We start from the raw sequence: 24,671 nt of genomic DNA on the forward strand, positions 1-24,671 counted from the left end.
ACGAGGATGGTGTTATACACAGGTTACATGTACACTGGAGCAACCGATTGTCATCACACAAAAATCTGACTTAGATAAAATGTCTAATTTCAGCGATTTGGCAGAACTTACAGAAACTGATTATAATTTTTAACCCTGCTTTATCCAGAAGTCAGTGACTATTTTAAAGATATCATAATGTTCATGCTAAATCCTATGTACATATTTTGCTGGTCAAGTTTAGCATGACATCCAACCCTCTATTGGTGGGTCCACTCACTTGATTCTACTCTACCATTAGTATAAACACGATCCCCATTACCATCCATTGTACTTGGATGCTTTCTCATACCACATCATGGCAGAGACAAAGTACACACACAAAGTATAGCAAAACAAAACAAAAAAAAAAGGTTCCCCACCCCCCCCCCCCCCCCCCATGTTGAACCATTGCAGATGAATTGGGCAAGTGTCTAGGGAAATGCGTGTTGCAGCAAAATCAGCCCGTCCTCAATGGGTTAATGGGCCAATATAAACTAATGCAAGGCACACATATTGCATGTGGCTAAAAATCACCATCAGATGCTACAAAGTATGCAAAGTGATGAGTAAAACAATTTCTGAAACAATTTCAACGAAAGGAGGGAGTGGGATATTGGGGGGAATGATTTAGAATCCGATCAAGAGTGTGACATTCCTCCTACACTTCCCCTCTCCTCAGTAATAACCACACAACTATTTATGAGATTGCCAGTGATAGCTGTGAGACAAAAACTTGGCTGTATCATAGGTCGGGGGCTAACCAGACCTGTCAGTTCATGACTGAACGATGCCAGATTCATCAGCTCATGTTTGACTTACTAGTCATTTTTCCCCCTCCAATCATTTTTTTAAAGGACTTTAAATGCCTGTTTTTCCTGTGACCTTTTTTTTCTTCATACTACCCAAGGATAATATGTAACACCACCTTCTTTTCATTTCCATCCATCTCTATGCTATAAAGCAAACAGAAAGGTTTCTCCTCTGTGATAATGACGAATTATATAGTCAGTAGGTAATTTTGGGGTCCAACTGCAAACCCTTCCGGGGGGTCCGTAGCAAAAATATCCAATGTAGTTTGAAATACCGACTCATGTGCTTGAACATATTCCATGGCAATCAAGTAAGGATATAGGCCTAGTGACACGTAGGAGAAAATGGTAACAACATTTGCTCCTGCGACAATTGCTCCAGTCTTATTTTCTCCAAGGACTTACGGTTAGGGTTGGGGTTGTGATAGGGTTTTAGGTTTAGTTTCATGCAAGGATTAAGAGTAAGGTTAGGGTTAGGTTTGTGGGTAGAATTTGTGTTTGGATTAGCATGCAAAATTTCTCATGGGAGCAATTGTTGCAGGAGCAAATGTCATGGAACCAAGAAAATTTAAACAATTTTATCCTGAGGAGATTGAAAGAACATGTGAAGATAAGAAATGAAATTCAGACACCATTTTTTTTTTTTTTACTTTCCACCAAGTCGTGGAAATCTTGATGTACATGTATGGTATGTGGCCATACTTCCCTGATACCTATTCCCATGCACACATGAAGTTTAGTGGATATGCATGGGGTACACAAAGGCAAGTCACTGCAGTCCAAGAGTGCTGAATGCCATCAAAACATTATCATAGAAATCTTGACCAATACTCTGCAAAGCACTGATACACACACACACACACACACACACACACACACACACACACACACACACACACACACACACACACACACACACACAAATGCATAAAACCCTACATGAAATTCACTTGCATTTTTTGTCTTTCTTGAAATTTTTGAGGTCACTGTATAACTGTGCACATCTGTAATATGCATGGAAAGTTCGTAGAGGAAAACTTATCCTTTCGCAGTGACACAGGTGCACATCAGTGATACAAAGTCAGCTGACTGCAATACTGACACTTCTTAAATGTCACAGGGTGACTCGAAGCAATTTCCTTGATGTAATTGTTTACGAATACAGTGTTGGAGAAAGGAAACAGGGCTGTTGCTTCAGCATCCCCCAATGAATGTAAAACACCCGTTTTCACTGCACCGTGGAATAATTCAAAATGTCACAACTCACTATATGCATAGATCTCTGCATGTGCACAGAAATGGAATAACTGCAATCATTTCGTAATGCTATTAAAATCATCAAATCAGGTGATTGGACGACTGCTTGATATTCATAGCCACTCTCAAAAATGTTATTGATGACAACAGCAAAAACCAGCCTGAAATAGATGATGACTTGTTGGTTTCATCTCTTAAACCTGGTTTTTCGTGGGCAACTGTATCTCATACTGCGTTTCTCATACTTTGACTTGATTTTATCTTGCTGCGGGCACTGGCAATGAGTTGTGAATCTATTGAGGAGCTAACATGTACAGGTACACTTTGGCAATGAGACACTGGACCAAGGACAAAGAAAAGAGTCGTGCCTTTAAAGGGAAGGTTGAGCAAGCCACCATATTTCATAACATGGATGTCAATTCAGCTCATACTACTTAAAAATATAAATGACAGGAATCAGAATACAAGATAGCACAGAAACAGTTCTCTCTTCATAGTGCTGCAAAACCTCTTGACAGCACACTCGTATCAAACATCCACGGTATGGAACTGCTTGCCTGAGGGACGATAACACGAAAAACTTGGCTCAACTTTGCACAGAGACTGGTAAGCTCATTTATTATGACAGATCTAAGAGTCCTCCAGACTTCAGGACTTGGGTCAAAGAAAGGGAGGTAGAGGGGAAAACCCAGCTGGTCCTCAATATTTCTTTAATGGCATCAAAAAATTGATACACAAACTAGTTTCCTTTCAGCGCTTTGAAATGCTGATCCAAAACGCTGATCAATCCAAAGACGCTGTTGAACAAGTACTGTTTATGCTCAATTTTTTCAAGTTCCAGAAGAGCCAATTTCAGTGAAAATGCACAGCACTGTTGAAAAACTAAAAAAAAACCTTTTGTAGTGAACTATTCGGCATGCGTGTCTATTTCACATGAACCAGAAAGGTGATGACATGATGTTAGAATAAATGTTTTTATGTGTGATTTTGCGTTTGTGCTTCCCTGTTCAACACATTTTGAGAGAATCCCCAATCATAAATGTGATTTGCGTTTAGGCTTTTCCATCTAACACATTTAGAGAGAATTGCCAACTGTCTTTTGAATCAGTGTTTTGAAACTTCATTTATATTAAAATGAGTCTGGACACAAACTGTGTTTTGAACTAATCCACTTCAAAAGTCTGACTATGGAAACAAAACAAAAAATCAAGTATAAACACACCCTTTGAGAGAGAGAGAGAAGATGGGGAGAGAGAAGAGAGACAGAGAAAGTATTTGAGAGAGATTGAGACCCTATGTTCAGTCACTTAGAACTGAAAGAGATTATCCAAGGGATAACACTAATTAACAGGGCATGCATGGCTTGATACATTTTCCCTCTCCACCTTAAAATTCACTACTTACAAGATGTCACAGATTTCCATGCTACTTTAATTTGTCCATCACGAAGAACAGTGAATAAAAAAGAAAAAGTTTAAAAAACTGCTATTCTTGTGAACATGCTAAACATTTTTAGCATAATTTCATGGAGGATATAAAGCTTCCACAGCACTGTCATTAGCAGGAGACTTGTGGTTTACCCACCAACATCACATGGATTTAACCAGACCTAGAGACCACATAAGGTGACTCTATCAGTGGTAATGTCTTCATAATTGTCATGGTTTTGACTCCAGGGCCCATATTCACGAAAGTGGTTGGAATCAAAACCATGGTTCAGATTTAGCCCATGGACTAAAAATAAGTGTGAAATAGGTGAAACTTTCATACGTGAGTGTCCACACGAGGCTATTATTGGATGCCTGTTGGCGTACGTAATTTGTCACACACATTTTTAAGCAAAAGAAATTTGCATAAACCATGGACTAAATTTAAACCACCTTCATGAATACGGGCCTAGGAGTTTGTTAAACCTGCCCGGGTTCAGAATTTCATTTACACGTGGGAATAACTTGTATTCTTAGATGTGTTTGTTCTTAGCAAATGTTTGCCTAGACAAGAGGAGAAAAAAAAGAAAAAAAAAAAGAACAGAAACTTCATGTTGGCTCAGCAAAATTCCACATCCCAGACAAAGCACTGGGAGCTTGACTCTTTTTTTCAACAATAGGTACAGAATTGAGGATTGTATGTTACTTTCATCTTGACGACATGCTGAATGTACAGCTTGTACATGTGGACTTTGCATCTTATACCCTTAACTTACTGTGGCAATGTCAGTGTTACACAGTCGGCAAATACATCATCCCACTCCCACTTACACTGAATTGCAAAGCAGGTCATGGCAAGGAAGTCTGGCCAAACTAACACACACTGTATGCAGTGCAGAAAGGGAAAAGTATCAAAGGAACAATGATCACAAACTTTGCCCTGAAATTTTTGTTCTCGTGTACCCGGGTAGGTGTGTGCATGTGTTTGCTGGTGTGCATCTGCACAATAATGATAATATCAATATCATACTGTAGGAAATGCTATGTAATAATTGACTTTATGACTGATTTGTTATATCATTAAAGGAAATCAAATAACGCTTTCAGACAAGAAAAAAAAAATCTAGTTTTTCTGTAATAGTAAATTGAATACTTCATTTAGTATAAATAACATTTTGTTGCATGTGCTTTTTTTCCAATGAATTTACTGATTATATTTGTTGTATGTAACACTAAAATCTCATGTTAAACCAATCATTACTGAAATCAAATAGAGATTACCTGAAAACAAAAAAGTTTGTGCATAAGTATGGGAGTGCGTGCATGGATGTACAGGTGTATATTTGTGTGGGTGTGTTTGTGCATGTGTGGACATTCCACACAAAATTCTATGATTCAAAATGCTAGTGAGTTTTTGTCGCAGCAGTAATGGCATACAACTAGCAGGATTTCAGTCAGGATTTAATCTTTGTTTGACAAGTTCGACAAGGGTTCAGTGAGGGGGGTACGGGGATTCACCCCTAGCCCTGGTGTTATCAATGCCATACTACATGACAGCTCAGTGACCTCAGTATGATCCAGCCTGTATCACATGACATCTCCCTCCCTGATTGCTAGGGGGTGCCTGTTCCAGATTACCCTTCCCCCTTTCTGGGACTCCTCTGTTCCAAGCTGTAGCCATCAGAACTCCCATCCCCCCCCCCCAATCCCCTTGAATTTGGCTAAGGATTTTTTAAGTATACCTAGACTCTGTGTTCTTCAGACAACCTCCAGTTGGCTTTGCCATTCTCTGTCTCTTTCTGCGGTCAGATGCACTGCTGTGATGCGGGCTCCTGTCTGCTGCCCAATTTGATCACTTCCCCACCATGCTGTATTTCTATGTCAAACATGCAGACTTAATCTGATCTTTACCCTCCTTGGGTTACCGTTTCTGCCTTCTTTTTTTCTTCCTCCCCTTGTGTATGTTGCCACCTGTTCAATCAAATTCTAAGAATTGCGCTCATCAGGCAGAGCATTCACCTTCTGCAAGTACACCTTTAAGGTGAGGAACATGCATCCAAACAGTAGCATCTGCTTGCTTGACAAAGTAAACAAAACAATGAATCCATTACTATCCTGCTTATTTCAGGATCAGTATAGGTCTACCACACTTTTGATGATGCAACATACATATCGGACAGACCAGAATTGCTTAAAATATGTTATCAATGAATACCAATTTCCCGGCACTTCAAATTCTACACAAACTTGTACCGTTGAAATCAGAAAAGCCAATTTCATCACTTGTTCTGCACATGCAACACTTTAACTGACCTTCCGCTACAGACGCAGGCAAAAACAAAGTTTAACTATCTAGAAGTGAAACTGAAATGGATTGGTGCAGGAAGCATGTTCATAAAAGGCAATGGGACCATGAATATAAACACTTAGATACACTGACATCTTTCTATTAAGAGACTACGATGCATCTAATCAACAGTACACACATACACACACACACACACAAAAAAAAGACCTACTGCAAATGACTTCATCAAATCCATTTTTCTGCCTTGCAGATTCGTGATAATGAACTTTATATGCAATGCCTGTAACCAGTAAGCCCCATTTCCTCTTCAAATAGTCTCTTGGAACTTTCAATTACAGTAATTACATGCAGTTTGAAGATTTTACAGACATGAAACTGCCATTAAGACAATGCCCATTTAGTCTGCAGCAGTAGCTAGTTTCGGGGAGTTGAAGGCTGATATTAAAACACATTTGCTGTAACTTCCCTCACTCTCGTGGAAATTCAAAAGTCGTATCTGTGCTACCTCAGAATCCAAATGCTTCGCCCAACCAAGCACGTTCAGAAGTCAGAAGGGCTGGTATTTCCTCCTTCAGATTCATCGCAACTAATGTGGATATCATGATCACCAGCACACAGAGACCCAGCATTCAGTCAGAGACAAGGCGAGGGAAATCCTCATCATTCATGTGCATAATAAATCAATGATGGCATGAATACAATCGGGGGAAAATCATGTCAAAATAAGTCATTATTGTACTTATTATACTATCCCCTCACTAGATTTGAAAATGAAAATCTCACAAGCTCTGTCACCTTTGAATGTGATTAATCACCTGTATCATAGTTTTAGCATGATCTGATGACATATAACATCCACTTCTGGTCATTTCCACCAGTTATCAAATCCACAAAACAAGCATTAATCTATAAAGCATGATCAATTGGCAGTTAAAATCCAAAGAAAGCTGAAAGACAGTACATCAAATCAATGTCTGACATGGCCTATATCATTTCATTCCCTTTTTTCAATGACTTTCTAAAGGCCAATCTTTCTTTCCCTTATTTCCACACCTTTAAGTCTTAAAGTAAATCTGCTCATAAACTTGCCACATTTGATCAACAGCGTATATCTGTCCACATCTTACATCCCTTTAAATGCGTCTCCCTTCCTTTTGGCGGGGCTCTGACCGACTACCTGTCATCAAACTGACCACTGCGGGACAGCTGTGAAGTCCAACAGGACACGGGATAGTAAGACTCTCTCTCGAGCTTTTTCACCATTCCAACATGCGAATGCACATCCCCTTTATGCGATAGCCTCGAATGACATTATAAACTCTATTCACTTTTCAATTCTTCCAGAGCTTTTAAGAGATTAGGAAGCAGTCACATGCTGGTGACAGCTTTCAACACTGCCATATGAATATCCACTTCCATCTGTCAGGAAGGATTCCTGTTGTAAGGCTACCCAAACTCAGGGCAAAATATAAAGCCTGGCTATCAGGATATTACTGGGGATTTGTGCAATAACATCTTTGCACACTATGAGCTGGTGAGCAACTTCCCACAATGATCTCACGTGTAGCTGACTGGAAAATAAATACCAAATAAACACAAAAAACATTGCTAACTAGAAATGTCGCTACGGCGACTGGTGTATGCCTCCGCCATAATGCATGGTTCTCCTAATAGGTCTATAGTACAATGTCTTGACAATGTGTGATGACAGTTTCACACAATTGGCGAAATATTAAAATGACAGGTTTGCCACAAATGTGCTGAATGTTCACTTTCCTAGAACCAGGTTCAATTGGATGAATGATTAAAACGTCAGAGTGCAGATATTTGGGGGAACTGATGATTTTTACTTGACTTTTGACCCTTTTATAAGTTTATGCATTGAGTAATTTTCAAGGTATTGAGAAAAAGTATAATTTCAGTATCAAATGGTAAAATAGTATTATCTAAACCTGGCCTTTGACCTTTGACCTCACAGTTCCGAAGAGAATCACTGTTAGGTAGAACATGCATAAATATGTAAGTTTCATGATAATACCTTGAGTTACTTGAGATATGGAGGAAGAAGTGCAATTTAGCACTTTCACTTGACCTTTGACCTTTTGACCTTTGACCTTTTGGCAAGAAACTTCCCACAGAATATATATTGGGTTATACATGCATAATTCAAGTTTTAAAAAAAATCCTTCAGGCATTGCATAAATATAAGGAAAGTAGTGATATTTTGAGGAGTTGACCTTGACCTTTGACCCCCTGACCTTTGACCCATGACCCCCAAATTCCCTAGATAATCACTGCCCATCGGTACATGTATATGAGATACTAAGTTCCATGAAGATACCTTGAACCATTTGCGAGATATGGAGAAAAACATGAAATTTCAACCTTTTTTTCACAAAATAACCTGTGACCTTTGACCCCGTGACCCTAAAATCCAAACAAAGTATCATCCCCCCAGGATATATCCTCATACCAAGTTTGATGCAAAACCACCTCACGGTTCTTGAGATATCGACAAAAACAAAACGGGACGGACGGACGGACGGACGACCCGAATGCCTCCGGCTACTTTGTTGGCGGAGGCATAAAAAGTAACTGAGAGTTCATTAGAATAAACACTGCAAGATGCTATATTTTGAAAGATATGAAAATGTTGCAAAACTTTGATTTCCAGTCACTTTCACTTGAAAAATAATTACGTGCCACATGCAATGCACAAGGAAAGGTTTAGATAAGAAAATTGCTCTCTACAAGTGAAGTGAAACTCATGCATAATACTTTTTTTTTCACATCAATGATCATTGCAGTCTCACATAGATCCATATCAATCTTGAAAATTTGGGGCATACTAGATCTTCAGCAAGGTTTTCCAGGGGGGAGGTCATATTTCAATCTTACTGTCTTCAAGAGCTAGAGGGGGCAAATGCACATGATAATTCAAACAAAATATGACTGGTTTTTTTTTAATAAGATACATGCTTCCATTACAAAAGCTTAACTTTTGAGTATTAAGCTCTCCTAAGACCTACTCAGGAAGCATGCCACATCTGATTATGTTCATAATAATAAACTGACATCAAAGAATTGAATACCTTGGCCATAACAATTAAGCAAAAATTTGACTCTGTGATTCTTTTAAATATCTTGTGAAATTGCCTGAAAGCAAATGACATTCACTTGATCAATGGCCTTCCACGAAGCCCAACTGTGATCAATATCACAACAAGACCTTGGAATCAAGATTCATCGACCTTTGGTCTTTGAGCTTCTGTAGGCAACCCATTTGATATCTTGTTGGCACATCTGCACCCTCAGGTGAACACCTTGTACAAGTACATGATCAAAATCTGCCTCTGTGATTCTTTTGGAAGTGTAACGACAAGATATTTGAGTCGCACGGATGGACGAACTGCCCAGTCGAAGCATAGCATCTCACAGCACTAGATTCTCATTTGGCCACGAAGTAAACCACCTCACGTGAAGGCTATCCTTGGGACTACACAATATCCGGAATCAGATCTAAGATCTCGCAACACGTGGACAGCATCATAACAGGGGTTTGTTTGTGAGTCTAACGCATGTCCACAGAGCACATGAAGGCACACGTGAAGATGAAACCCTGGCAGCCAGCGATGAGCTGACCTCACGCAAACACAAGTGACTAGTTCCCTGCCTAGCTTCTTGCCAACAATCTCATCATCCCTATCGTCTGTTCCATCGCACTCCATGGCGGATTATCTTTGTATGATCTGTGCTTTGCAAAAACCATCAGCTCTCTAGCTTTTAGGGTGGTTCATAGTCACATGCAAACTTTGTCGCTTTTCTCTTATCTTACGATCAACTTTACCCATGACGACAATTCATCTTGCTCAGATTCCATGACAGAACAGTGACTGAAATTACACGATACGAAACAGATACCTCCACATATGATAACACTTTTTGCTTTGCCAAAGACACAGGTATATCACACAAAGATAGACTATGAGAACACAGAAACACACAAAAGGTGCATTCACATTGAAAACCAAACACAGTGGTACTTTGTGATATAAATGCAATTATAATACTACAAAATATACGGCAACATACATCATGAAACACTGTGGCATTTAGTGCAGTAACTCAAACTTTGCACAAAATATGCATGCGGTATTGAATGTGGATCCTGTCACAAAACACCACATATCGAACAGAGGTGTATTTCTATTAAACGTGATCTCACACTTCATCTTTTCTCCCCGTAGGAGATGTGCGCAGTGCTTACCACAAATACCATGGTATTTTGTGTAATGAGAACTGTACCAACAGAATTTACCAAGGTGTCTATTACTGTGCTACTTCGCCAATAAGAATGGCACCAACAAATTACCCAGAATGCACCAAGATAGAGACTAGGACAGCATGGAGAGCAATCACAACACATCTCTATGAGGCACACTAGCTTCGCTGCTGTGCAACTGTCTTTCAATTAAACTGGGGTCATGTAGACAGTTTGAGCTACTCCGTGTCCTGACAGGCCTTGTAACTATAAACCTGCAATACTCTCTCATGACGGAAGGAAGAAAATGGGTGTGTCCAGCTCCATTCACCCATCACTGGACTGAACGGCATCAAAACCTTCACTGAAACAGAGGGTTCTGAGAAACGAGAGTACTCTCGGCTGAAAAGATGCCCCCTGCAACATGTTGTTGTTGCTTTTGAAGAATGTCTTCAGATTCTCTGATCTTGAGCAGATTTTGCCACTCAATAGGTGGTTGAGAGAAATTGTTTCATCCATCTTCTGTCTCACCAGAGTCATCTCCAACCAACATTACAAGATGGCTGCCATAGAACAGTCCACCATCTTAATTCTACCATCTCACAGTGTGGCAGGTGCAAAGTGAAAAGAGTTACCCTTGGTTATAGCTCTTCAATGACCGAACGGTCCTTCATCATGAAATTATCTTGTACTATCGCACGAAATTTGTAATTCAATTTGATCTTTTTTTCTGCATTTCATCAAAAGGATTCTGTATCAATAATTTTTACAAAATCAACTCAGACGAAGGGGGGGGGGGGGGGGTGACAATGAGAAGGAACTCGGCATGGTGGGAAGGTAGCTCACTTGACTTTATTGTGAGCGTTCCCTCTGATGTCACCGCGAGTGTAATATGCTGGATTCACAACTCAATGCACACCACCAGCGGTAACGCTTAACGGGGGGTAAATTCTCAGCCCGGCGTTGACATACTTGAATGATCATTGTATTGACCGTTTGGTAAACATGGCCTGCCTGCTTGGCAGTATTGATGTTTTGCAAATGTCACCGTGTGATTTGAGGCATTTCTGTTCGGTAACATTGTGGAAGACAGTGATGAGTAAAGGTACAAACAAAACAAACAAAAAACACACATTTTTGTCACAAATTGTGAGAAAGGCACAATGAAATACTATGGCCCAAATTCTCGAAGGTGGTACAAATGAAACCATGGTTTTAAACCATGGACAAACACCATGGAGCGCCAAGTGTCGCAAGGAATATTTCGTTCGAAATCAGTCATTTCGTCGACTAAATGATCTTTTCGTAACGAAAATGACAACAATTTGTAACTAAAATTTCGTAACGAAATATTCCGTGCGACACTTGGCGCTCCATGGTGTTTGTCCATGGTTTAAACCATGGTTTCATTGGACCACCTTCGTGAATTCAGGCATATGTGGCTAACATAGAATCTTGAGCATCTCATCTAGGGATGGAGTATACAAATAGTGCACATCAATGAGGGAACTGGTAAGAATTACCCATGCAAGGTTGGAAGAGTCTATTGCAATGGGTATTTGGACTGCTTTGAAGGTACTCAGTGTGGGTAATTATACTTAAAATGCCTGAACAAAATGATACATAATATTTGTTTTATAAAATGATGTAGATTCTTATGTTTGACAAAACCCATATTTTGGTAATACATGTACATCTATCTTTGCTGTGGCAACTTTTTTTCACAAACACGTGTCATTACAATCTCTTGAGCAGTTCCCTATCAGCACCAGCATAAGCTGACGATCCTTCAGGATTCAAGATACAAAATCTTTTAAAATCTACTGCCATAAATGTATATCAATTCACAGTTTTGATACTAGTTTGTGCATACACGTATGTATCGAATTCTGTTGGCAACAGTTACAAAAAACCAGTAACAAACAATCCTACTGAACTTCACTTTCTTCCAGACCCCTGCTGAAGCCGTAGTTATCACACAAAGAGGTTCCTCCATGAGTGATATGCCAGATGGGGGTGAAGGGAGGGAGAAGGGGAAAATAAGGGGATGGCAATAATAGATTGATACAAACTTCGGGCTTACCAATTCCTAAGTGAGTGTTGATGCTTGCATATCTGGCTGTGCCCGTCAGATTCTTGTTTTCCCGGTAGGCTATGTGCAGCTTGGTGCGTGGATCCTTATACCTCTTGGCCAAGCCAAAGTCGATTATATACACCATGTTGCCCTTCTTTCCCAGACCCATGAGGAAGTTGTCCGGCTTTATATCTCTGTGGATGAAGTTCTTACTGTGGACGTATTCTATCCGGCTGATCTAGAGTAGGAGAAAAGTTGGGAGAAACAGAAAGAAAGAAGATGGGACATAGCTAAATAAACACACACAAATATACAGTACTTACTGTACTGTTATCCTTTGAAAAATAAATAGGATGAACTGCTTGGGATAGATCAAAATGAAATGGATCATATTAGGGTCTGTTTTGTTTTTGCTCTTTTTTTTACCCTCACACAGAGACTCTCTTACTGCTTATTTCAAAAATATCAATATCAGTGTTTGTAGTCTTAATCATAACAGATGCTAAAACATTTTTGAGAAGTGTACTTTCATAAAAATCAAACTCTAGACAGACATGTGATACTTCTACCAGACAGACAAATACTTTGAAATCCACTTGATTCATGTAAGCTATCACCATATTTCTTGAGATAACCTATCAGCAGTTCTCAAGGTGAAGCACACAGCAGCACTCTCATTTTGTTTTTACCCTTGATGTCTAGTGGTTACAAAACACACAGCTGAAACAAACAAGGCACAGGCATGTGAATCAAAACTTCTCAGAAAAGAAAAGAAAAACACACGCAAAACAATTATCAGTTTCCTCTGAAGATGACAAAGAACCCTGGTCAAAGATTGTTACAATAATGTTTGCCGTCATTACTACAATACTCCTTGGAGACAGAAATAGTTATGATGGCAGTGGAGAGTCAACAGAGACTCCAATTACATGAGATCTTAAACACAAAGCCCTAAAAAGTGACTTCAGATATCATATTACCCATGATTCTACCCAACTTGACAGTTTTGACGCATCTGCAGATCATCACTTCACTACTGTAGAACTGACGGAAGAAAAACCAAGATTTTTTCTTCTTTCTCCTATTTCAATTTTGGTAGTGAATATATACCAAATGGGTGCTTGTCGATAGGTTGGGCAATGAGTAAGCGGAAGGAGCATCGTACATTAAGCAAGTATTCCAACAAGGCACTCAAAACAAGAAACGTCACACTACTACTGTTTGATTCCGCCCAAGTGCAAGATGGAAGCACAGGAACCCGCCCTAAGCAGGTTGTGCATGGGCAGCAAAAAGGGTTACAAGCAAACAATTTCTGAAATGCCCTGTAAATTTGTCAAATATCTGACTAAGTTGATCATCTGGGTATTCATGTTTTTGTTTTTTTGTTTGTTTTGTTTGTTTGTTTGTTTGTTTGTTTGTTTGTTTGTTTGTTTGTTTGTTTGTTTGTTTGAGGGGTTGGGGGAGGGTCAGTCTCAATTGACCCAATGTATAAATACATGAACAAAATCATTCAAGGTCTCTGAAAGTTGGACAAGAACTTTTAAGGTATTGCCCTTGGATTTTTGACGAAATCATTTCATTTGTTTTTCAGTCAAGTCATAATCTGTATATTTTGCAAAATTCATTACTTTACACATGTGACTTTATCAGGGCAATGTCTAGAAAAATAGTGTATTAAAAGACCATTCTTGATAATGTCAGTTGAATGTGTGTATGTAGTTATCTCTACAATTCGTATCTATTAAAAGACATGCCAAGTACGTAAAAAAAGACATACCTGTACCATACAAACCAATCTCTACTAATCTAACATATAATAATTCATAACTTCACAAGCTGATTATCAAAAATTCCCATCACTCAGATTTCAAAACTCTGCATGAAATGCTGTCAAAACCAACCCTGCAATGATGGCAAAAAAAAAACAACAACCAACAAATAAGCATTCACCAAAACAAAATTCAATTCTTCCCTTCCCTACAATCCATATTCAAATTCCTCATTTTTAGACATGGAATGAAATATTCCAGCTTTTCTTATCATTACCATTTTTGTTCCATCAATATTGTGGTTTTTCTTTCCACTCATTGGAAATGTCAAAGCTTATCTACAGGCAATACAGTAACCTTCTGTCATGTTATATCATCACTGGATGGTTTAAAAAAGAAAAGGGAATACTAGAATATCACCCATATGTTTTTGACCATCAACAACGGCAGTGTCAAAAACAAAACGTCTGTGGCAGACAGTTTTAGTCCATCTACATAGGCCCTAAGTCTCGTAAACAGATTATACCAAGGTCCTGGCGATCATTATCAGCATTCAGCATAAAAAGGGAGACAAGACTTGTTTTTAACAATTATATTCCTGTTTCATTTCAAGTTCACAGACAAAGGTATCTTTACATGTTAAACAAACACATGTCTGTAAAATTAATTGGGAAGCATGTTCAATTGCAGATGGGCTTCCTGTTATCTTTTTTTTTTCTTTGGGAATGCTGCTTGAATAAAATATATACTTCGAGAAGCAACAGATGGCATACTGTAAATGATCCCTACTATGTTATATTTAATGGAATTGTTTTTGATAGCTGCTACATAACACTTTCTATGTTAACTCATGGATACGTTGTCCTTGTCTGAAAAACATCGTAAAACAAGTGATAAATACCAGCAATGATCACGATGGCGATGTTATTCCATTATCGCCATTGTTCAGGGGATCGTATCTGTCACTCATGGACAGTGCTTAATCGCTGACAGATAAGTTTGAAAGCTGTAAACATTTGGATTAATCCAGGCATACAGTCATAGTACTGAAGAAATTTTGAAAATCAATCGATATCTACTGTACACGCCATGTATTTCATGGGGGTTTTCTTGTGTGACTTTTGCAAGCAAGGTGCTATTTGCGAATGTAACAACACACGAAAAAAAATTGACTCTGATCCCAACACGAATGTGACGTGTACTGCTACGCGGTACGTAGTACATGAACGATGTGCACAAATTGTTGGGAAGTCCCAATTTACGAAAGATTAGACTCACTAAACATATGGCGTATAAAGTACTGCATCTTTACTGTTATTAACAGTGTAGTTCCAAATGTGATGCTGTATCAATTTACCAGTCTGAATGAGTAGGTCACATAATCATAACAAAATAGGGCACTGATAAACTTGTACCAAGGAAATTATCCCCCATTTATAATATCTTAGTACAGATCTAACCTGTGGTCACAATATAAGGGAGCCACACCCTAAAAAGATCCCCGGACTGTACAATCCAACAATGGATAAGGTAGAAGTGTTGACTTTGTTCCAAAGGATCCACAGACGCTTTCATGGATGTGACGGTATGCAAGGTGAACTTTGCTAGAAATGACTGCATTCCACTTTCATAAAAAAAATGAAATGTTGTAATATTACAATGACCATGATGATAATAATGATAATTATAATAATTATAATAAAAATATATGTTACATAAATTTTCCAGAAGTATTCTTTAAAAAAAAACTACCAACAACAGTGCATTAAATCCCTGGGCTCAATGCCATAGACCTTCTAACCTGGCTACTTGGGAGGTTGAGGGAGGTAAAAGGAAGGGGAAAAGCATAATGCCTGGAAATAAGAGTTCTACCTCATTTTTTTTTCCACATTCATAAAGATCAGAGTAAAGGGGCTTTCACATCGGGCCTGTATAGAGTTGCGTCGTGCAGTGTACCAAATATGGTGAAATAAGGCTGCGTACTAATAAAAAAAAAATGTTAAAGGAATCGTGAAAAAGAAGTTCTAAGAAGAGGTCTGGATAATTCCTTGGATTTAGCCTCACAGGATTTTTTCATCAGATCATGCTCTTAGTAAAGCGTATGATTGGATAGGCAGTACAGTAGGGTAGTGCTGCGTAGGCTTAAGTATAAACTACACATTTTCTGCATCCTCTTCTTTATGCTGACAGTAGAAGAAAAAAGTAAAGATGAGAGTTTTCTCCATCCAACTTGCACACCCCTTTGCATCCCTCTGCATATTATTACGTAGACCAGTGTAGGCACACATAAACGGTACACTACACAACATAACTCTACGCATGTTATACCCGATGTGAATGCTCCTTGACTGAGGTTTAAACCAAAGATGCTTAACCGAAAAGACATGAAAGTGCGTGCTAATCCTGTACAAAACAAATGGACAGCGCGTGGTCCTCAAGCCTATTATGCACATCACCTGAGACCACTCAAAGACGCTTGATAAACAACAACAACAACTTCAAAGACAGCGCGTCTCAGGTGATGTGCGTCTTTGCCTGAGATGAGCTGTCTTTGAAGTTGTTGTTGTTGTTTATCGAGCATCTTTAGGGGAGTGTAGCCTGAACTCTATTTTCAGATCATGTTGTTACCAAATTTTTACCTCCACGAAATAATCCTTATTACTTTAAAATCTCGTTCTTCAAAATAATCCCCTTAATCTATAAAAAGCTACGACTATAATTCTTTAATCTTTTTAAGATAATAAGAATACTTCTACCTTTGGAAATGATTGATGTTTCTAGGTGTACTGAGTTTGTCCTTAGCTCTCTTTTGTATCGTCATGTATGGTAGCCATTTTGTGTCCATTTTTATCGCGTGCCTTCCTATCTTGTTATCTCTACTATCTTTGGTTTCAAGTCTGTTTAGCAATGAGCTGCATGTGCTCAAGGAGTCGGCACTTTTGTCACGGGAAACACAAACAGTAGTCCGTGCGCACTCATTGTTTAGCTGGACACTTCTGCAGGAAGAGGAAACTAATTGGCCATTATCGATCTCCACGAATATGACTAGACCGACGCATACATTGTTTACGCTCTTGGCAAAAAGTATTTGATGTTTGAAATGTTCCAAGACTCTGCTGCTCTCATACGCCATTCAGGGAAACTGGTGGGACATGAATATGGAGACATGACGCTAAAGTGTATCTGTACCCTGAAATTTGAATTTGAGAGGGGAAAGAACATGACCTTACTACCCTAGGGAAAGTTCTTGCTCATCACAAAAAGCACCAAAATGTGTAATACGAATCTTTTATCAGTATCATCTTGCTTGTTGATACACCTACACTATAAGCGTGCGTCTGCGAGCTGGAAAAGCTATAATGAACATCAAAATTTGCACTGAAAGCTATCACACTACGCGATCGAATGCAATCGACAATGCTAGACAACTAGTTTTAGATCACAGTGCCTGTAATTTTAGGCGTTTGGAGACTGATCTTTTTAATTAAATATCTCTGTATGGGAGCAACCTCACACTCAGATTTCTCTGGGACATTACCTATACAGTAAACTACAATGTCAGAAAATCACATTTTTGTGTACAGATACACTTTAAACTAAGCCAGGGATCTCTTGTGTGATGCTCAGCTGACCTTCCTTAATTAGTTCTTTTATGGTACATCTCATTTCGATTCATCTTTGTATGTTTTTCAATGTCAATTTTTTATGCTTTACTTGATAATACACCAGAGCACAGCTGTAAGACTGCGTGGATGGCTAATGCACAGTATTGAAAGGGATATCTTATTTTAGTTGCATTATCACGTAAAGTCACTGACCTTTGAATAGTTTGTTTTATTGATAGGTATTGGAATCCCAATGAATATTGATTCTAAAACTAACATGCACATATTATTTGCATGGTAGGATTATTGCAGACCATTCGAACAGGTGAATCTGAGCACCTGACACACACACAGGACTAACTATGCCATGAAAACACATTATGCCAGGAGGCATTTGTTTACCAATCATAATCAACACAGGAGTGAGAGCATGTGGGTAAATAGCGCATTGACAGAATGATTGATCTCAACTAGAGCCACACAGATCTGAATAAGTTCACCTATTCATTAAGTCGTAAACTGTACTCTCTCTGTATTAAAAGCATGAAAAAGATATTATAAAGTCAGCAAAGAAATTTACATAATTTCAAACAACAAAATCCTCTAAACTTTTCAGCACAGGTAAACATTAGCAAGAGGGTGGGGCATTTCCCCCATGATAGGGGACTGCTGGTGTTGGGGGATATGACCTCTTATAATTTATTATGGCATATCCTTATGAATGTTTTCTTCAATACTTGTAGACATCATATTAATTCACCAAATGTGTCACTATGCAGACTTCCCAACCTAACTGAAAAATAGGGATGATTTGGGTCAAAAGTAGAAAAGAAAGAACAGTTCCCATAGGAGTGTGTAGTAAAATTATCAAGAAAAATAGGAAACTCCTATTGAAACAAGAATTGAGAATGGTCAAAATTCAGATTTTTTCCTCCAAATTCAGAATGGTTGGGAGGTCAGCACTATGGTCCACAGACAGTTGACCAGAATGGCAGATATGCGGACAGCATCAGTTAACCTATTTCTATGCCTGCGTGTGATCACCTTACTACAGACTGTATCTCCTACTTATCACACGCCACAGAAATGTTAACTCATTGTCGCTGTCCTTAAATCACTCCTCCTTATCCATACGTGCCCTTTGGTCATGTTACGAATACAAGAGAACAGACTTAACAAAGAATAGAGGCACTTATATGTGATAGCATGACTCCCGGATATATCTTCACTCAAAAAACAAGAACTGTCTTATCTTTGTAACAAACAACAGGGGTTAAAGCTCTTATCGCCTCTGGGTATGCATTTTGATGTGTATGTCTTCTTATCCAAACTTCACATTGTTGTCATGCTCCACTGACAACAAATACTTCAGATGCAGTATCACTTAATATTGTGGAGAAAACAGGATATTTTTCAAGGTTAGTGTTGTGGTTGGGGTGGGGAGGAACTTCACGTTGCCTAGCATTATGCTCTATATCATTGCTACTGTGACAATGAAAACAATCTTTCAATAAACTAAACCAGCATACCTGACTCTGAAGCTTTCAAGAAAGTGCTGAGTTTGCTCACTGATACTAAAAAGCACTAAAAGATTTAAACATCTGAGCTTAATGAACTCATTTTCAAAACATGCAATATTTGAGTTACCAGTTGATCAGCCAGGAGTAGCACTGTTTTTAGTGAAAACTCTCTTGAACAGAAGTTGAAGAGGTCTTCTAGACTTGGACCCAGGAGTTCCATGACCATTACATTGTAGTCGCCCTCTGCCCCACACCACTTGACTGTTGGAATACCAACTGTAAAGGAAAGAGAAAATTTGTGAGAGTGCTAATGGTTAGAAACAACTGGTACACAGTCTAATATAAACAAGAATGATACTGATGATCATCATCATCAATATTATCATCATTATCATCACCATGACAACAATAAATATGAGGACAACAGGAATCAGTCCCAAGCATTTTAATCACATAGGGTGATACCATACTTCAACAATTCCTAGAGTTGTCTTACAGACAAAAATAAAACACCACACAAACATGAACAAGATAATGTGGTGAGGCAACTAAACAATCACCATCTAATCAACTTTGCTAAACATCTCATTCAAGTTTTTTACGAATACAGTACTTGTCAACACAATAGAAATATACATCATAATTGAAGCAAAAAGACAGTTTACAGTGAATACATTGTAAAGGCATGAAGGAAAACAGAATACAGTTAGAATTGTTTGACTGAACAGAGGCACAACTACATTGTACTTGGACCTTGCATATTTTAACAGCTTTTAAGCAGCGCTTCTGCAAATACAGTCATTGAATTCAAAAAAGAACATGACGCTGGAGAACCTAAGCTGAATATTTACTTAGTAAATAGATATCAAGTCAATGTGCCCAATCAAATGTACATAAAAAGTTGGGAATTTCTTTGAAGAAATGATATCAATGCTGCTCCAAGATATTGATCTGAATGATACAAAATGTTTGTGGTGATAGAAAGATGCGATGAAGATGATCTTAACCCTAGAATTTTGTGTATCATTATTAAAATCATTCAATAAATTTTCACTGACTGAAGAACTGAAAATAGAATGAAGTGAGAACAGGAAAGTTAGCATACAGATAGGAGCTGACCGTACAGAAGGGTACAGATATGAAAAATCATTACAAAAATAACAGAACAGCAATTAAGATGGGGGGGGGGGGGAGAGGAACAGATAATGTTTTATGAATCATATGTTACCACTGGTTTATTTGTACTATCCAATTTAAATTCTCAGGCAGTGAAACATTCATAGTGTAGTGAAATTATTGAAAGACCACAAAAAAAAAAATGCAGAAATTCGAGACCACAAGCAGGGCTGTGAAGGCGCACTGCACAGGGCTGGCTACAGCAGCTCAAATACTTTCTCCACCAGAAGAAAACACCTGACAAATGCATCGGGTGTTTGGGTTGGGTCACAGGAGTCTCTCAATAGGCTTTTCTGCATCTGGGCGGCGGTAGGTAGAAGTGGCCTGAGATGAACTTGGCATGAACTCTCAGGCACTCTGTGACTAGTGGGGGTTTTAGATTACAACACATTGGGGGGGGGGGGGGGGCATTGATGATGGGGGGGGGGGCATTGATGATGGGGGGGAGGATTTTGATGCCCATACTGGCTCACTCAGGCTGGGTGGGTTGTCGTGGCAGCAAGCCCTGCTGTACTGGCACACTTTGTTCTCTCCAGACATGTACGTCATAATGCTCTTGTGGAGGTACACGTAATTAAATTGTGAAAGCCATATCTTGCACAAAGCAGCAAATCTCAGTAGCCACGGGTGCACATTTCTATGGTAAGATCAGCATACGATGCAAATGTATTCCCCTGAGTAGAATAAGATATATCAATACTTTGCAATATATGCAAAGAGGCACACACCTTATGTGCCAAATCTCTATAAACTGAAGTTCTCCAAAAGACATGACAGTGTTCTGAATCAATGTTCATTTATGTTTCTAAGTAAAAGAACATACATTGTAGAGGTAGAATCCTTTTGTTACATAATCTGTATATCAGAGCTACCAAGTCTCACGCATTCTGCGTGAGACTCAAGCATCTAGGGGCCATCTCACGATCTCACGCATGACACCCATTTTTCTCACGCATCGGGCGAAGTCTGCAACTTGGGCCTATAATAATGAGCATAGCTCAAAAGATTAAAGTGATAGTTGCAATTGAAGGTATATTTCCCTTTTGTCTTTCAAAATAAGTAAAAAATAGTCACTTAAGTATGCACCTGATCGCACTAATAAGAGCTGAAAATTGAAAAAGCTCCCTACCGTGGGAGGCCACAGGGGGGGGGGGGGAACCCCTCTCACACCCTCGCTCGCGCGCACATTCGCATGCCGAGATGCCGAGTCACGAAAATCTAACTCATAAAATTTTTTTGAACTTGGCATCCCTGGTATATTAATCTATCTCTTGTATATTTACATGACAATATGTGCATGTGCGTGTGTGTGTGTATACACATTCGAAGTACAGTGTATGAACACAAATGGTTCAGTTGGCATAAGGGTTCTGCCTTGTAAGAGTCTCCATTACCTCGAGGATGGCAAAACAGCCTGAAATCTTCTGATTCAGGGCAGTCAGCCCAGAGATTATGAGCGCACATTTACTGGCTCGTGCTTCAGACTGTTCCACTCACTGCAGATAATGGCCATGCGAAAAGGAATGTCTCTTCATGTAAAGGTTGTGACTACTGTAGCATCCTGCTGCAACTGTTATCATATAATATATGATACTGTATTAAGCCTTCTGGCCTTCATATCTTTTAGTGCTCTGGTTTGTAAGACATCCTTGGGAATAAAATGTAATGGAGTCTCATATAAAAGTACATGATATCACAACAAGTGTATGGGCATGTCAACATGGTTCACATTTACTGTTAGACTAATAATGTGGTAGAGGTATATTGCAGTTACCCACTTGCAAACCTACATTTTGTATACAAGTATTTTTTCTTTACTTTTTTTTAGGGGAAGGAGGTGGAAAATCAGTAACGTATAATCAAACTATGAATCTTGCACTGTCTCACTTTGGGACACAAACAGGATAGCTCGACATTAATGGCCCTTTGACATTCAATTAAATAACCACATCTGTATATGGAATTTGCTCGGAGGGAAATTCTCTTCAATGCAAAGCAGTATATGAACAGTTAAAGATGATAGTAAATTAATTTTAAATCTTGATATTGCATATCTCAAATAACAATAAGATATATACCCTAAACAGTATTGTTAGATGGTTAGATATGTACATGTACTTGCACATTAACTGAATTTGGGTATGAAAATGATTCACAAATGTACACAATATTGTACATTCAGTGCTAAGGTCTGAAGAAATTGATTGAGCAATAGCCTACCACTTGTTCAATGAAATCACTGCAGTAGGCCCTACATACTTCAAAAGTGTATCAATTCAGGATCTGCTTAAGTTAGCAGATTTTGTTGACGGAGTACAATCAAATATCACTTAGGTATACAAGCCTTGGTTATATTTAATGTTTGATTGTATTTTGAAATTTTGAGACTTTGTCAATTAGACTGTGGCTTTTCAAAAACTAACAGCCATGTCAGGACAAACTCAAGAGAATGCTTGTGACAGCAAATCTTGATTTCCCCGAGTATCCCTGTGTACATCTATTGCACCATTGCGTCTGCCACTCCTTGAGCTCTACATCCTGACTATAGGCCCCAACGCTAAATCACACATGGAACTATAAACCCATAATTGAGATCCTCACTTGCCACCTACTGCAGTGGCAACATGGCTCACTGCACAGTCTGACATTCCTTCACAAAGGCTTGAGAGAAGACTACACAGTTCTCCATGCACTGAAGGATTTCCATATTTGTGGTCATTTCTGCCTGACCCACTCAAACGGCCCAGTGTACCACAAAAATTGACCCAGTATCTCCTGCTGTTTCTGCTCTGTAAAGAAGCAAGGATATGATTCCTGCATAAATATTTATTGTAACGGTAAACCCTTGCAGAAACTGTCTTGAATAAACTTGAACCCAATTATTTCACATAAAGTGAGAAATTGAAGTAGCTGGCAGCTTTGAGAAATCTCCAATTCAGTAGAATGCAATGGCTGTATAAGTGGTATTTGTAAGTGTCACAAAGTAATATGTTTGCAAATATTTTGTTACTTGTTCTTAAAGGTACTATTGCAAAATTGAGAGCACTACACTTTTTCACAAAGTCCAACAAGACTCAGCTATTCTATGGTTTACAGGCCTACAGAGAGTGTGAAATACTGTAAAACATGATATATTCGCGGCATGAAATTTTCTCGAATTGCTACTGGCATTCACTGCATGTAGTGTATACAAAAGCTTTCGCATGCATTTCAATTTCGCGAATTTTGGCGCTCGCGAAATTCGCGAAATTAAAATGCACGCGAAGATTCCTCATTTTACAGTAGAATGCACCACAGATGTAATACCATTAAGAGAACTAAAACAACAAAAAATGACTTTAAAAAAATTGTGACACATGAAATCTAGTAAGTCAGAGCAATGCATCAGCTAAATTTTGAGCAAAATAAAGAGCAAAGTAAAGTTGAGCAAAATATGAAAGCATTACACAACTTCAGTATAGTTCAATTTTTTTTTTTTAATAAATCACAAATTCAAGTTACAATCTTTCAGACTGCTGTTCCATTTTTTTTGTCCAATACAGGAACTCTAATGACTCCAATACTATTCCATGATTAAAATTCACGCTGTAAGATTTTGCTGTGATGTGACTACTCTTTAGGGTGCTACATACAATATAAAACATTTTTTTTTTTCACCACTTGCCTGGTTGGGCAAGCAGATTTGCAAATTGTTGCAGAACACTTGCCCGAACATGAATTTTAATTGCTCAAAGAGAAAGTTCAAAATATAAGAAATTATAAAGAAAATCATGTGTAATTCAAGGGTATAATAAAGAACAATTAGTTCATAAACAACACACATTGATTTGCACGCTTCAACACATTGGAGTAACAAACTTGGTTCAATCAAGTGATGGCATTGCATTGCATTGGGGCTTCTTCACAAAGTTGCTGAAATGAAATCAAAGTGTGTTGCATCACTAAACAGTCATTATCTTTGGGGCTCTGGTGTCTGTATGGTTGACTTTGTGGGTTTGAAGGGGTGGGAAAAAGTGAAAAAAAAAGGAGGCTTCAAAACTCTTTGCTTGCCCAATTCAGGCAAACATTTTTTTCTGGATGTTCCAAAATACTTGTCTGATTTTGATTTTCACTAGCCCCCGGCAATCAGGCAAGGTGCTTATGAAACTCAAACGATATTTCCCTCCATCCCGTCCACACATTTCTGCAGCACTCAAAATCTATCCCGTACATTTGTACTTTCTATAAATCAGCAAAGCACAATGAATAATCCATGCTCTTGAGCACACAGTAACACAATGGTCAATGGCTACACAGGTGGCAAACAACTTTTGACAAAAGTGCCTACTCATCTTGGGGGGGGGGGGGGGACCCAAACAAGGGCCTACAATTGTACAGCCTTGCTCAACCAACCGCCAGATACTCTTCCTAAAGAAATGATAACTGGAGAACGCAGGTGACCACA

General features: G+C 38.7%; 1 protein-coding gene across 1 annotated transcript in view; it reads right to left on the bottom strand.

The window, feature by feature from the left end:
* Nucleotides 1–24,671, bottom strand: part of LOC139720746 (casein kinase I-like) — an 84,293-nt gene that overhangs the window by 20,465 nt on the left and 39,157 nt on the right. The window contains exons 4-5 of the mRNA XM_071632101.1: nucleotides 19,179–19,327; nucleotides 12,167–12,395 (exon numbers count right to left, since the gene is read on the bottom strand). Coding sequence (XP_071488202.1) covers nucleotides 12,167–12,395; nucleotides 19,179–19,327 — 378 coding nt within the window. The remainder of the gene's footprint in view (nucleotides 1–12,166; nucleotides 12,396–19,178; nucleotides 19,328–24,671) is intronic.

The sequence above is a fragment of the Diadema antillarum genome, unplaced genomic scaffold (assembly GCF_040938485.1).
Source record: "Diadema antillarum isolate AM-2024a unplaced genomic scaffold, OU_Dant_1.0 scf00000132, whole genome shotgun sequence".
In the NCBI taxonomy this organism is placed as follows: Eukaryota; Metazoa; Echinodermata; class Echinoidea; order Diadematoida; family Diadematidae; genus Diadema; species Diadema antillarum.